This window comes from Ambystoma mexicanum, chromosome 3p (assembly GCF_040938575.1).
Source record: "Ambystoma mexicanum isolate Mex_15411 chromosome 3p, UKY_AmexF1_1, whole genome shotgun sequence".
Lineage (NCBI taxonomy): Eukaryota > Metazoa > Chordata > Amphibia > Caudata > Ambystomatidae > Ambystoma > Ambystoma mexicanum.
In genome coordinates, this window is record NC_090925.1 from 125407871 (window position 1) to 125423273 (window position 15403).

At 44.3% G+C, this 15403-nt stretch overlaps 1 protein-coding gene across 2 annotated transcripts in view; it reads right to left on the minus strand.

Moving 5' to 3' along the window:
• Nucleotides 1–12911, minus strand: part of LOC138580155 (killer cell lectin-like receptor subfamily B member 1B allele C) — a 535945-nt gene extending 523034 nt beyond the window's left edge. For both annotated transcript variants that reach the window (XM_069650483.1, XM_069650485.1), the window contains exon 1: nt 12731–12911. In XM_069650483.1, the coding sequence (XP_069506584.1) occupies nt 12731–12815 (85 nt within the window). In that variant the 5' untranslated portion in view covers nt 12816–12911. The remainder of the gene's footprint in view (nt 1–12730) is intronic.
• Between the last annotated feature and the right edge of the window lie 2492 nt (nt 12912–15403).

Sequence of the window (15403 nt, forward strand, 5' to 3'; positions counted from 1 at the left end):
CGAGGGTCGCACTAGTGACGGGTTGGTGCATGTACCGGAAAGCGTCAATATGCACTTGGTGAGTGATTCACTGTAGAATGCTGAAGTCCCAAAAGATGCAGCAACCAAGTTCAAAAGTGGATATAAAGGCTAACAGTGGAACCCAGCAGAGAAGGTTTTTTCTAGTATGAACAGTTCAGGATAATAGCAGGTGAAAATGGCCTCAGGAAAACAACAAAGAGACCGTGGACGAGTACAGAGGACAAACAATTACCTTAGTGAGCCGTAGCACCAGGAAGTCACTGAGGAAAAAGGCAGGCAGTCCGTGAATGAGTCCGGGTCAGTAAGGGAGCGGGCGTAACCAAAACCAAAGGAGTATCCAAATGCAGTCCAAATAGAATAGCCAAGCGTCGGGAACCAGAAGATCAAATAGAGCACTGACTGGATATCAGAAGGGGATACGGAGCGTAACCGCAAGGAGAGTAATGCTACAATTAGCAGCAGTGAGCTGTACGAGTAGCGGTGCTTTAAAGTACAGGGGGGGTGGTTTTGGTGCGCGTTCCTCACGCCTGCAAGGTGTCAGCTGACACGAGACACGCCGGTGTGTAAACAAGCGCCTTGGCAACCTGTATCAATTCCTGTGCTGTTTTTTGCGTGAACGCAGCGGATGAGCCGGCGCTGGCATTCTGGTAGTAAACATAACACCTCCCTGGATCTTCCAATAAAATTGCTCTGGTTCCTGTTTTGGGGGGAAACCTTCGTGATCTTTTTTTTTTTTTAAATGAATGACTAACCTATTATTTGAGAAATATTCATAACGTGCATATGGGCTGCGTTGGAGCCCTATTTGTGTTCTGTCAAGGAGGGCAGTATCATCCGCATAGATGAGCCATGATACATGCTGGCTCTCTATGCGGGGGGCGGGGGGATTATGATAGCTCTCCAGCGCTTCTCCTAAATCAACTACATAAAGATTATACAAAATAGGCGCTAATGGACAGCCTTGTATTAAGCCATAATTAGTATGTATTCTCTTAGATAATTCCCCTTCCTTATTCATTCTCAATTGAACATTGGTGTCTGAGTATAACCCTTTTAAAAAAATACAATATCATGGGTCGCAGGTTCCACTTTTTCAATTTGGCCCATAGAATTTGATGGTTTAATGTATCAAAGGCCACCTTATAGTCTATATAACATACGAAAACGTTACTTTGACTTTTTAAATAAATAAAATAAATTAGGGACCATGAATTAGGGAGCGTGCCCATTCCTTTATGGAATCCCAATTGTGGATTTTTAAATATTTTCTTTCCCCTTATCCAGCAGGATTAATGGGGGCATTAGGGAACATGGGGGCAAAATCAGCACTTAAGAGCAGAGGGTGTTGGTGGTTGCACATGTTCTTCTGTTACAGCAGGCAGTATCAAGCGACACCTGTGATCGGCGCAGTCGTCCTTCTCCGCCATCTTTGCATCCACAGTAAGATCACCCACAAATCATCACAAATATACTATATGTCACCTTCCATCTGCCCTCGCTTGGTTTTAAATAGCTAACACTTCTGAGCGGGCAGCTCCCTGGCCTCTTTCTCACCTCCCACCCTTCTACCACTTCACGGGGGCAGGTCTATCGCCATGAGTCATACAAAAAGCTATTACTGTCAAAAGACAGATACCAACCCTCTTAGCATTTATAGTATCAAAACACTCAATAGTAAAAACAACAATCCCTTCCATTCAACACTGATTGTTCCCAGTGAAGAAAGCAAGTAAATCTAGACAATAGCATATGTAAATCTGGTTTGTTTTATTATTACTTTTTTGTTAATATAAATTCATCAATATCATCGTAAGATTATTAGTGAAGCCACCATTACAAAATATTGATTAACCATCGTTAAAATCTAAAGTGTACTAAAAACATCCACACCAACTAGTAACCTTATATATCAAAAATCATTCAACTGATACCCTTTCATACCCATTCAAACCCATGTCATTCATACTTGAGCATACAAACTTCAATCTAGCATGTGTTCTGGAATAGAAGGAGAACACTCAGTTTGTATCCTAGACTATAAATGCAGAATAGTATTTCTAGTCATCAATTACATCGAGTATATTATGAAAGTGGTATATATTGTATCTAATTATAGCCAATATATTAAATTACCACGTTTTTTGGTATTTTTTAAGGTATATAGCCCAGGTAGTAACTCACTCCTAGCTGGAGCGATAATTTGTAATATTGTCAACTCGAGTTTCGGGCAACTGATCAGTTAACAAATCTCAACCAGTGCACCTCATCAGGACATGTGGATATAAGACATACATTTGTTAGCACAATAACTCAAGTTGGTGTGTAAGACAATTTGATAAACAATTATTCCACTTATGTTGTTTCTTCTATATTTCATGCTCCGTCATTTCTATGGCTGGTCACGGATAGAATTGTGTCCAATTTTCTGGTTATTTCACGCAGGTGTCACTAGCTGATTGCACCTACTGGTGCCTCCCATTACTTTGCAGCAGCAAAGTCAGGCGGGGTTCTCTCCTTCTCTTAAATTCTTAGCGGCCTATATCGATAATGTTCTTGTATCTCCACTAGGAGTTATATCAGGGGACAGCTTGTATTTCCCCCGTCAGGTGGAAGCAATCTGGAGAGTGCCCCAAAGATCCGGCTCGCTATAGAGTATCCAGCAGTCACTCGCTATGACAGTTGTTCATGGTATTTGCCTCCTGTCTCTATGTGTGTTCAAGCTCAGTTAGGCATACATTTCTAAACTCAACTGACGTTCTTCTCATTTCCCCTACATTCGGCCAAACAGCGGAAAGTGACGTTTGCTCATCTGCAGTACACTCACTCTTTCCCCATGCAGAACAGAAATGATAAAGTAGAAGGTGACTAGGTTTGCAGGTTACTGAGGTAGACAGAGGACTGGAATGAAGGCAGGAACAATGGGGAGAAAGATGAAGGATCAGTCCACAGACTCAAAACAGTCTTTTAACATCATTCCTATCAGCTCGGTCATGTGTGATATTTGTGATATTTGGAAAACTCATTTCACACGTGCACCATTACTCTAGGACATCAAGATTACAGGTCTGGGACTTCCCCAATCTTGATGTTGTGATGGGTCTCCAGATGGACCTAGCACTTTGGATTATGAGTGTGTGTGTGCTGGATTCCTACGATATTGGCGCTTTGTACGTAGGTGATAGATTTTAGGAGAGTTCCTATGTTCTGTGGAATCACAGTAGGTTGAGAGATGTAGTCCACTCGTTTTGGATTTATGCCATTAGTTCTTTATTATCACTGTGGGTGCCGACACGAGTTTCGACCACTCAAAGGTCTAAATCATTACTTGAGATTATGAGCCTTTCCGAATGTATATCCCGAGGTCGAGTGGCAGGTCATTATGCTGGGATAACAGCCCCCTTCCTTGGTCCATCAGGCCCAAGCGTTGCCTCTAAAATGTACCCTTTAATGCCCCAAACATGACCTTGTATCCAGGCCCCCAAAGTTCCCAGCCAAATGTTAAAGAGGGGCTTGCTTCCCTTAAAAAGACTGATAAGGTCACGTAAGTGTGATTTTCGATTGGTGGCTGTCATGTGGTGTTGGGGGAGATTATGTGTGGTTTGTTTCATTGTGGCATTGTGAAGTATGTGTGGTTTGTGATGCTGTAGAGGTATGGTTGTGTTTAGTTCAGAGTTTGAGAGGTGTATGCCAAAGGGTGCCTTTTAGTACAGTTTGTTATATGATGAGGTTTGTTTGTTTATTTGGTAATGCGCACCAAACCCTCAGGTAGCTGGGCGCAGAGGTAGTTGCGAATAAAGGCAAACAAAGCACGGAGTCCCTCTACTTAACTTTTTATGTGTGTAGTAGAGTTTATATTTAAAATTGCATCTCTCACGTTCAGTTGTCATTTTTACCAGCCAGTGATGCCATTGATGATGCATAGGTGATGTCATCAATGCAATCTATTCACAATTGATCCCATTAAAGATTACATCAGCGGTACCATAAGGAGTATCATTTGTGATGTCATCAATGTGCTGTAGTTTCTAATGATATAATTTATGATGTCATATGTGAACTAGTATTTGATGCTACAGTGATGTCATCAGTGTGCTCATGGGCTTTGGGTGGTGCAGCTTCCAACACCTGCCTTATTTCACGTTTGTTTGGCATTAAAATGGCATCTTAATGTCACTACAACTAACCTTTTTTATGTAATCTCAATGGTTGTGTTATTTGAACTAATTCAACTTAACTGTATCAGAACTAAGGCTTTTTCACTGAAGGAGTTGTGCTGTTTCACACCACGTGAGATTCTTTTCATATATCATCTGAGGTCACATGCCACGTCATCAGTTTGTTTTTGGGGTACACATTATATAGTTATCCCATTCTGGGACCGTGGGCCTTTGACCACGCCCAGTTCCCTGCTTTGCGAAAAACAATGAGGAAAAGGAAGTTCAATGGATGCAAGGAAGAGGGCCAAAGAGAACAAAGAAGGGTGAAAAGGAAAAAGAAAGACTGTGACGAGGAAGAGGGACTGTGACGAGGATGTGCATGAGGTACTATGATGTGGGTGCGCATGAGGGACTGTAATGAAGATGCACACAAGGGAATGTGGTGACGATGTGGGCGTGGCACGTGACAAGGATTCCAGCGAAGGACAGAGACATGGATGTGCGGGAGGGTCTGTGTTGAGCATGCACATGAGGGACGGTGACAAGAATGTCTATACGAGACTGTGATGATGATGATGATGATGAAGGATATTTAGGTAAGGGTAGTGAGGGACTGTGGTGAGGAAGGGGATGCTGTGTTAAGTGTAGTAGAGGTCTGGGATGAGGAAGGAGGATGTTGGGCTAAGGTTAGTGATGGCCTCTGATGATGATGATGAAGGATATGCAGGTAAGGTTAGTGATGGCCTGTGATGATGATGAAGGATAAGCAGGTAAGGGTAGTTAGGGACTTTGATGAGGAGGAGATGCTGTGTTAAGGGTGGTAGAGGTCTGTGATGGGGAAGGAGGATGTTGGGCTAAGGTTAGTGATGGCCTGTGATGATGATGATGATGAAGGATATGCAGGTAAGGTTAGTGATGGCCTGTGATGATGATGAAGGATAAGCAGGTAAGGGTAGGTAGTGAGGGACTGTGATGAGGAGGGGGATGCTGTGTTAAGGGTAGTAGAGGTCTGGGATGAGGAAGGAGGAGGTTGGGCTAAGATTAGTGATGGCCTGTGATGATGATGACGGATAAGCAGATAAGGGTAGTGAGGGACTGTGATGAGGAGGGGATGCTGTGTTAAGGACAGTAGAGGTCTGTGGAGAGGAGGGAGGATGTTGGGCTAAGGTTAATGATGGCCTGTGATGATGATGAAGGATAAGCAGGTAAGGGTAGGTAGTGAGGGACTGTGATGAGGAGGGGATGCTGTGTTAAGGGTAGTAGAGGTCTGTGGTGAGGAGGGAGGATGTTGGGCTGAGGTTAGTGATGATGATGATGAAGGATATGCAGGTAAGGGTAGTGATGGCCTGTGTTGAGAAAGGAAATGCATGGGTAAGGATAGTGAGGGAGTGTGGCAAAGGGGGAGGATGCCGGGGTAAGTGCAGTGTGAGACTATGATGAGGGGGTATGCCAGGAAAAGGATTGATTATGACAATGAGGGAGATACCAAGGTTAGGGTGGTGCGGGTCTGTGACAAAAAAGGGAGTTACATGGGTAATAGTAGCGAAGAACTTGGATGAGGAGAGGAGTTGGAGGGGTAAGGGATGGGATGGGGAGGGGAGTTGCAGGGGTAAGAGTAGTGCAGAACCGGGAGAAGCAGGGGATTTGTAGAGGTAAGACTAGTAGGGGACTGGCACTAGTAGGGCAGTTGCAGGGGGTAAGGCTAGTGAGTAACTGGAGTGAGGAGGGGAGTTGCAGGGGTAAGGGTAGAGAGGTAAAAGGACTAGGAGGAGAGGTGGGGTGTAGAGGGGAGTTATGGCTGCAAGGGTAATGAGGTATTGGGAGAAGGAGGATGGTTTCAGGAATAAAGGTAGTGAGGGACTAGGATGAGGGTGGGAGTTGGAGAGGTAAGGTTAGTGAGGGACTGTGACGAGGAGGGATGTTTCCACGATAAGGCTCAAGTGACACTAGGATGAGGAGGGAAGTCACAGGGGTAATGGCGGTGAGGGCCTGGGATGCAGATAGGGGATTGCATGGGAAGAGAAGTTTGCAGGGGTAAGCCAATGAGGGACTCAGATTGATATGATATGATATTTTATTTATATCGTGTCCATACATAAGTGTTTTAAGGTGCAACGAGGCAAGGAGGAGTACAAGAGAAGAGAAAAACAATGATCTTACTAGGCCCAGCGTCTTTGAGAACGTGCAAGTGCATGGGAAAGGGAAGGGGGAAAGTGCGAGGGGGCGGGGGAGGAGTGGAAAGTACTCGGCACAGGATCAAAACAACAGGTAGTTCAGCCAGTGGGTGGCTTGACTTAAGTGCAGACAACACATGTCTAATAAGTGCAGGTGAGGGGGCTGTAGGGTTGCAGATACAGACCCAAGTGCAAAGTTTGCCAGGAGGCAGTGCGGGTAAGCAGCAGGGTGGGCCGGATCTGGGTTTGAAATCAGGGGGTAGCCAGATGCCCAGTGCAGAAACAGACAGAGATCAGCGGGGGAGAGGAAGAGAGAAGGCAGAAGCCAAGAGGAAGGTCTTGAGGTCCTTCCAGAACCTAAGATGATTCTCAAGTTTCAGAGAGGCAGGGAGGCTGTTCCAGAAGGAGGCTTCTGCCGTAGAGAGAGACCTACCATCAACTTGTTGCTTGGTGAAGTGACTGACCCTGTGAAAGGTGGAGGAGCGCAGAGCTTGAGTAGGAAGGTATTTCCGAAGGGAGAGTTGAAGACGATTCCCGTGAGAAACTGGGACAGTCATGGAAATGGTGTGGAATGCACAGCAAACTGTGTATTCCACTGTGAGGAGGTCCATATTTGGGCAAAGAAGCTTTATCGATCAAATTGGTCATTTAAATAACAACAGGCAACTTCAAATGGCAGCTTAACAATTTCCTTGACAGTTAGCAAATCACTTAGACTGGTGCACTAGTTAATTTGGAAACTAAAAGACCAGGTAGACTTTTCATGTGAAAGGAGTGGTGAAGAGCTACTGGCAGTAAGGTGTGAATACAGTAAACTTATTATCAAAAAGATAAATACTTGCTCTACTAGCATCATTTGAAAATAATGATTGTAAGCGGTATTGGGAGCTGGCAAACACAGGATATAAAGGATATGCATACCATGAAGCTAAGTATATTTCCTTGACTGGAGCCGTTAACTTGAAGATTCTAACTGGAAATTCATACGGCATCCCAGTAGACATTTCAAAAATTATATTTTGACCTGGGCCCCACACCTAAACAAAGTGTTTAAAGTTGTAATAAGCCTTAATAAAGTCCCTGTTTCCCGGCAGACAACAGATATTATTCCCATGTACCAAAAAGATGGAGAGAAAAAGCCCACACGTTATTGGTCAACGTCTCTCCTGGATACAGAAGGAACAATATTTGGGAAGATCCTGGTAAATCCAAGATTTGCATATTCTCAACTGCCATATTATCTACTCTGCCAGCTCGATTCAGTTGGCAGAATAGATCAGACGTTCAGACTGTTATTTTTAATCATAACGTTTATTATTCTCAAGAAGTTCAATTTATACTTATATATATATTTATGTATGTTTATACTTATGGTTCATAGACCTCATGACAGACTTTGATAGAGTTATGATATGATAGTTATTTATAACGCGGTTAATACCCAGAGGTTTCTAAGATGCGGAACCCAGGATCGAACCTGTGTTGCTCCATGTTGTCTTACTTCCAAGGCGAGCACGTTCGCCCTGAGCTATCTTCCTAAGTTTCTAGGTAGGCTAGGCAGCGCCAAGGCCAAGTGTATCAATATATTTCTTTGGGGCTGTTATGTTCTTATGCACAGATAACACAGTGAATGTCTGCTACGTTTTAATTGGAGAGAAAACCAAGGCTTTCCAGATTCAAAAGAGAGTTAGACATGGGTGTGTTTTGGCCTCTGTCTTGATCAATATTTTCATCAATAATTTTGTGGTAAAGAGTTCCTATCTAGCAGCTGATGCTCCTTGTTTAAATTAAACGGCTAAAGGGAGCTCGACATTTAAAGACAATGGGCCTCATCACAATAATGGCAGTCAGGAAACCAGGGTGCAGGTAAGCCTACCGACACCCTTGTTTCCCGAATGCCACATCCCGAGTCTACCTGCCGGAGCCGCTGCGCCCGACAGGTCTAACCATGACAGGCGCAGCGGGCACAGTAGGCAGAGCCACCACAAAAGCACCGGCACTGTTAGTAACGGTGCCAGTGCTTCCGTATCGGACTCCAGGGGAATGGGGAACCACATTTACCAGCAACTTCCTTGCCGGTCCGACAGGACTTGTAATGTCCCGGTGGCACTAGCAAGCTATTTGACAGTACAATGTCACGAGTCCGGCCGCAACCCACCAGCGGCCCAATGCAGTCCTAATCTCGATAACGGTAAGAGGATTCAATAAACAAGTATTGCTTTTTGCAGATGTGTGCAAAACACAAGGTCTCGGAAATAATTATTCTAGGACTAAGACTACAGTAAAGTGTGGAAAATAGAGAAATGCCAAAGTCCTGGATTTAAATATTAATACTATTCCTTTTGCGGAAGTGACATCCTACGATTATGTGGGTGTCAGATACAACAGAAAAGGGACATGACAGGATCAAATTATAAAATCTGATTTATCTGCCAAAAAGACTAAGGTAGTCTTAAACGTGAACAAAATCAAGAGGGCAGACTGATTAAGCCAGCATTGAAGGTCTATGAGGCCAAAGCCAGGCAAGCATCTGTCTAGGTGCCAAAATGAGGGGTTATTCAGACTGCAACTCATTGATGCAAGTCGAACATAAATTCCTAAACCAAGTATTAGCACTTCCTCTGTCTGCTATGTCCACTATGGATTAGGATGGTCACCTATAAATCACCTATAACTTGGTTTATACCAGTGTTATCTGTTTATAAAGATGTCATGATTGATGTATGAAATTAGACTGGAGCCCTGCAAGTCCCTTGGTTTAGAAATGTAAAGAACGCATTGAATGACATGTGTGGGTCTGGATTATGAATAATGCATGTAAGAGAACCATCTGACTAGTAAAGGAAAAACGCTTGTCATGGCGTCAGTAGAAGTTCCTTATCAATCACTCAAATAGTGAACTGTTTTGTAGTTATCAATCCGTTGAGAATTCCTCACACTTTCAGCGTTGCTTTGATCTTGTGCACAATCGTCATAGCAGACTTCGCCTATGGAAATGGCGGTTAGATATAGTGCCTGTTGCAAGTTCAAGAAGTGGAATAAGGAATGCTCAGGTGTATGTCTTGCGTGCACGATAAAGACTGAAAGCAGTTTGTATATGCAGTTTTCAATGACATTCACAGGAGTCACTGGATGTACCTGATTATTTCGCATACGCACATTTCGAAGATGAAAATGTCGAATTTTGAATGTTCGTTTTCAAAATAAGCACCCCACAGCTAAATGGCCTTTGTAGACCCTGCTTCCCCACCCCCTTGCTGACCTTTTGGCGGCACACTTCTCTGTGTTTCCCGCCGAGTCCCTGTAGCGCCTGTTCCTTTCATTTCCGTGGATTGGAAGAGGCGCTACAGGGTCCTTGTCATTTAAAAAACTTCTTTTTTTCAAATCTTTTTTTTTTTTTTGGGATGCTGGGGACAACCACACAACCCCCGATTCCTTTATAGCGAACAAGGGTACGGGGGTCACCCCTGTGACCCCTGCTTCCCTTGTTCACTGAAGACTCATGTGTTATGCATGCCATGTTTATATGCAACGTCGTGCCAAGATATAGACATTAATAGCATACACTCCTTGACACACCTTCGGGCATCATTGATTTTGTTTTGGTGTTAAAAAGATCAGTAGTAGTTTGAAAACCGTCCTATTGTTTTTTTACTGTACTGTCATTAGATCTCTGGTCCTTGTTCATGTTCTTTTAATGAGCTGTATTACGCTCTATCAAGGTATGTCCGGCTTTATTAAGTTGTTTCTTGCATTGGTCATTCACCTTGCGCATGGTTTCGGCATGCTACACCAGGGAGACGAGAATCAGGTTTCCCTTCCTTGGGAATCACTCAGCTACATCCTGTTGGCTCTTTGGACTTCACTGGGTTAGTCTTCAATTGTAATCTCACTTGGATCACGACGTTGCATGCATAACACATGAGTCGTCACAGGCTTATAAGTGAGTTATTACCATGTTCTTTCCTGAGTATGTATATACAGACTAAAGGGCCTCATCACGAGTTTGGCGGTAGCCCTTAAATGCGGCAGTAATGCTTTTACCGCTGCATTTAAGGGTCCACCAAATCATGGCTTTGACTGATTTCCCGCCAGCTCTGACATGGGGGCAAATCTGCTGAGAATTTGCCGATTTTCAGCGTATTTAGCGCTGGTGGGAAATCTGCAGGCGGTAAAAGAACGAAATTTCCCCATTGAGCCCAATGGGGAATGGGGAATTCCCAAATGGGCTCAATGGGGAATGGGCAATATCCGTTCCGCCAAACCCGTGATCCGGCGATAATAGCGCTGGTGGGTTCGACGGTAGGGCTAATAAGGCCAGCGCTATTAGCGCCGGCGTTACCGCCCAACTCGTGATGAGGCCCAAATGTTTGTTTTGGTATTTCCTTGCAGTCTGAAATTGCTCTTGAAGGAGGGGTTGGGACCCCAAAACGTGTCAGCCTAAATCAGACTGCCGATTTTCAAGAAGTCACTGATGTCAATAAACAGCTCTATCATTTTGACTGTTATGTTGAAAAAATGCTGGTCCTAATTTTCTATGAATCTGTTTCTCTTCTTCTTAAAGAGTTGGCTGATCTTTTCAGCTCTGAAAGTGTGCAGGGGACGGGAGAGTCCATACATTGGACTTCACTTTCTCATGATCTCTTATGGCACCAGGAGGCTCATGAAGAAGTGTTTGCATTGGGATGCTCCCTGGGGGGGAAATCTTTGGAATGGGCGAGCATCGGTATCAAGGGATTATCTCTTATGGCACCAGGAGGCTCATGAAGAAGTGTTTGCATTGGGATGGCCTCTGGGGGGAATCTTTGGAATGGGCGAGCATCGGTATCAAGGGATTATCTCTTATGGCACCAGGAGGCTCATGAAGAAGTGTTTGCATTGGGATGCTCCCTGGGGGGGAATCTTTAGAATGGGCGAGCATCGGTATCAAGAGATTATCTCTTATGGCACCAGGAGGCTCATGAAGAAGTGTTTGCATTGGGATGGCCTCTGGGGGGGAATCTTTGGAATGGGCGAGCATCGGTATCAAGGGATTATCTCTTATGGCACCAGGAGGCTCATGAAGAAGTGTTTGCATTGGGATGCTCCCTGGGGGGGAATCTTTGGAATGGGCGAGCATCGGTATCAAGGGATTATCTCTTATGGCACCAGGAGGCTCATGAAGAAGTGTTTGCATTGGGATGCTCCCTGGGGGGAATCTTTGGAATGGGCGAGCATCGGTATCAAGGGATTATCTCTTATGGCAGCAGGAGGTTTATGAAGAAGTGTTTGCATTGGGATGGCCTCTGGGGGGAATCAATGGAATGGGCGAGCATCTCTGTCTATATGTCAGGAACTCTTTTCATGGAGGACAATCTGTCTGGGGAGGGGAGGAGGAGTGGTATCAGAGAGAATATCTGGATCAGATGCACTGCACCACTGCGCATAGAAGGGGAGTATCTTGATCCAAGCAGTGAAGGTATCAGACACTTAGGTATATGAGAGAAAGCCGCTATCAGTGCAGATTAAGACGTGTATTTCTGTGTGGTCTCTGTATTGAAGGAGATGTAAGCGCTCAGGGAGGGGACGTTATATGTATATTTCCATTGGAGAGTCTGTCGGGTGTGATCCAGAAATATAATCTGTGTTCATGTCTTTGAATTCAGGGAAAGGACATGATCCAAAGCGTTATTGTATGGCAGGGCTGTCTCTTTTATCGAGGCAGCTTCTGTACTGGAGGAGGACTGGTTCACAGTAGTCCTCAGCTGAGGAGAGCTTCTACGCCAGGTTGAATATCTTTAGGGCTGCCACTGATAACTGAGATAGGTTTTGCTGGAACAGTTTCCATATTATGGAAGTTCCTCTCGGTACAGGAATCATTGTATAATCCGTTACCTGTCGTTGCCCCATTGGTTAACATTGACACGCCTCCAGTTACCTATTCATCTCATGTAAACATTGGTTAACATTAACAAACCTCTAGTGATCTCTTCTAGTTGTGCATCCATGTGAAATGGTGACAGCTTGTCCTCCTCACTGCGGCACATTGTGTGATTTTGGGCACATCAAGTTATCACCCTCGGCCTCAGCTACACTGGCTTAAGAAATGTGAGGTACTTAGAAGCAGTACACATAAGCAGAAGCAGTACGCTCTAACTAAAAAGATGGCCATTTTATCAAAGAGTTCAGCAATTGATAAGTGATTATACCGAACAAAGGGGATCATATGTCGCCCTTTTTCAAAGCATCCACACAAAAAAGACCCACAGCCACAGTGGATCTATAATCTCAGGGAATCACAAACGCCTGCAGATCTTACACATTGTGTATGTGGGTCTGAGCGGCTGCAGGGCAATGGCAGGAGACCCTGCAGGAAAGAGGAAAAGGGATAATTCCTACCTGGCTCCTTCGACGGTCTACGATAATTGATGGACGCGGATCCCTCAGGTAATTGCAGGTCTGCGTAGATCACAGACCCGGCCATCTACCGCGGTGGAGTCTGGGGCTGGCAGAGAAGCAAGTGGCAAAGGCAGGAAGATGCAGCCGCTTCTGGCGGCTGCAAATAAAGGCTGTGGTCGCTCTAAAAACAGGAAGCACTCTGTGCTGCGTCTCAGTGGGGCTGTTTCCTTTAAAAACTCTCTTTTACTACCGGCCTCCTCGATGACTCGGGTCCTCTGAGAGCCACATCGGTGTCCCTCTATCCTCTTGACAGAAGCAGCATGCATTTAGGAAAGCGGCAAAGAGTGTCAAGCAACACCTGAAAATTGACAACTTTCAGTTAAAGTGATATAGCCCTGATTGAAATTGACCAAGAATACACGTGTTGGCATTACTGATCTGCACTCCATTTTAAAGGTCAACGTGGACATAGGGATAGAAGCACAGTCCAAAATCCTGACTCCAAATGATTTGTCTACGTATTTATTTGATAGAGAGCATGTTGCTTCCAACAGGTGTGGGTCACTACAGAGGTCACATCAATCTCATGGATGGCTGGGTTAGCTTAAGGCACTGCAGTGGTGCGGGTTTACAGAGGGGGGTAGGCTGAAAGGTAAATAAATGGTGACCAAACAGGCAGGCAACAGAGCACGGATACAGTAATTACACAACAGAACAGAACTGCTACATGTAGTTTCATGTAGGTTCATCTACAGTAGAGAGCAGTTTGAGGAGGGGGTTGAGGATCTGGTGTATTGTGGCTGGTTGCCAGAGCAGAGTACCCTTCAGAGAGGGTACTGTGATGACTCCAAACCCCAGCCTAAAGTCTCCTCCAACGTGCCCTGGGGAAGTCAGCCGCAACCTGATCCTAACTCTGGGGATGGTTTTAGGGGCAAAGATCACTTGGAAGGAGACGGCTATCAAGGGGAAGTGGCGACTCCGCTAGGAGAGATTCTGTATTCATCTTCCTCTGAGGATGAGGATAAAATCATTCCCAGATTTCTAATCGGATACTATCAACGTACCAATCCCTCCAATATCAATGCCCAAATAACCTGTCATGAGAAGTGATCTAAATAGAACAATTTTGGTACCTCAAGAGTTCAAGGGAGAACCGTGAATTCTCATAATTCTGACATAATTAGAAGTCCTCAAACTAATGTAAAATTACAAACTCCTTGCACAGTCTCCACTTACTCTCAAAACTCTCAGTCCATAAAGCAGTTTGAATAAATTGAAAGTAACATAGAACAAACTAATGTCACACATTCCTCTATGAACTTCAGTTCCCGTAATGCTAGAAGTACTAGAATGAGATTGAAGGGCTCAGAGGCAGTGAGGACTCAGAATGAAAAGGTGTGGTCTAGTTGCTGCCGACCAAGGCACCTAAGCGGGATGTTTAAATCCCAAGATGAAGCACAACTGGGGAATGCAGGTGAAGCAGAGAAAGAAAGCCATGGAGTTGCTGAAGGCCATGTGAGAGTTGTAGCAGAGAAAGGGGAAGCTAGACGCCACGGTGAGAAGCACGCCATCAGAAGTCACCACAACGGGTGAAAACTAACTGAATTGCAGAGTATGAGCAGCAGGAAGTGGCGTACTAAGAAGAAGCCCAGCTGGAGAGGAGACGTGCTCCCAGAATAGCATACGGCAGGTCACAGAAGGTCTACTGAGCTGCCCCCGCCCCAGAAGACTGTCATGCAGCTTACCGGAGGTTCCCAAGAAAAGAACAATAGGCTGCCTAGAAGCTATTGAGAGACACTTTGAGAATAATGTGTCTATGTTCCTTTCTCAGTTTGGGGAAAATGGGAACCCAAGTTGTCAAGAGAGTATAAGAAAGGGCAGTTATTGTTCAATCTTCCTTCCACAAGAGAATGGCATGGAGAATCTTGGAAACAATGTTGCTATCAAATTGGAAAGTAGTTGTAGGGGTTTTTCTTCCTGGCAGGCAAGTATACCAGGAAAGGGCATATAGTGGTTCATCATGGCAGGCGAGTGGACCAGGAAAGAAGAAGATTTAGTAAAATACCTTTGTAACAAAAAGGTGTGTTGATTATTGACAAGCAGTGCCATTACTAAAACAAGGTGATTTGCTTGCCTGACAAAAGTATTTCAAGAAGATGTACTAAGAAAGATTGAAGTGCTGTCTTGACAAAAAGTAATTATTTTGAGGAAAATGTTAAATGGTAACAGAACAATTATATTGGTTGAACTTGTGTTTGTGAAATAAAGACAATTATCTTTTAACGAGGAGTATTGTGGAAATTATCAAGTTGTTTTTGAACTATCAACCAAACTTTCTGAAAGGGACATTTGTTGTGTCCCAGAGAAAGGCCCAGTGGTTGACAAAGAACTTTGTTGAATCAAAACTGTAATCTAAGTGGTCCTAACATTAGCCATACTTTCCTTGTATAATTTGTTGTATGCCTTAGTGTGAGGGCTAGAGATATTTTGGACACTATGTCAGTTTTCTTTGGTTTTATTTTACGAGGCAGGGACCTCTCTATTAGGTAAGGGAAAGTTAGGCATTCCTCAAAACACCTTTTTTTTATTTTGAATAAATGGCAAACCTTGAGCAAACTTTACCTTCGTGTCTGTCACATTTCTGACCCTTCACAGTACACTTTGAGGCATCTT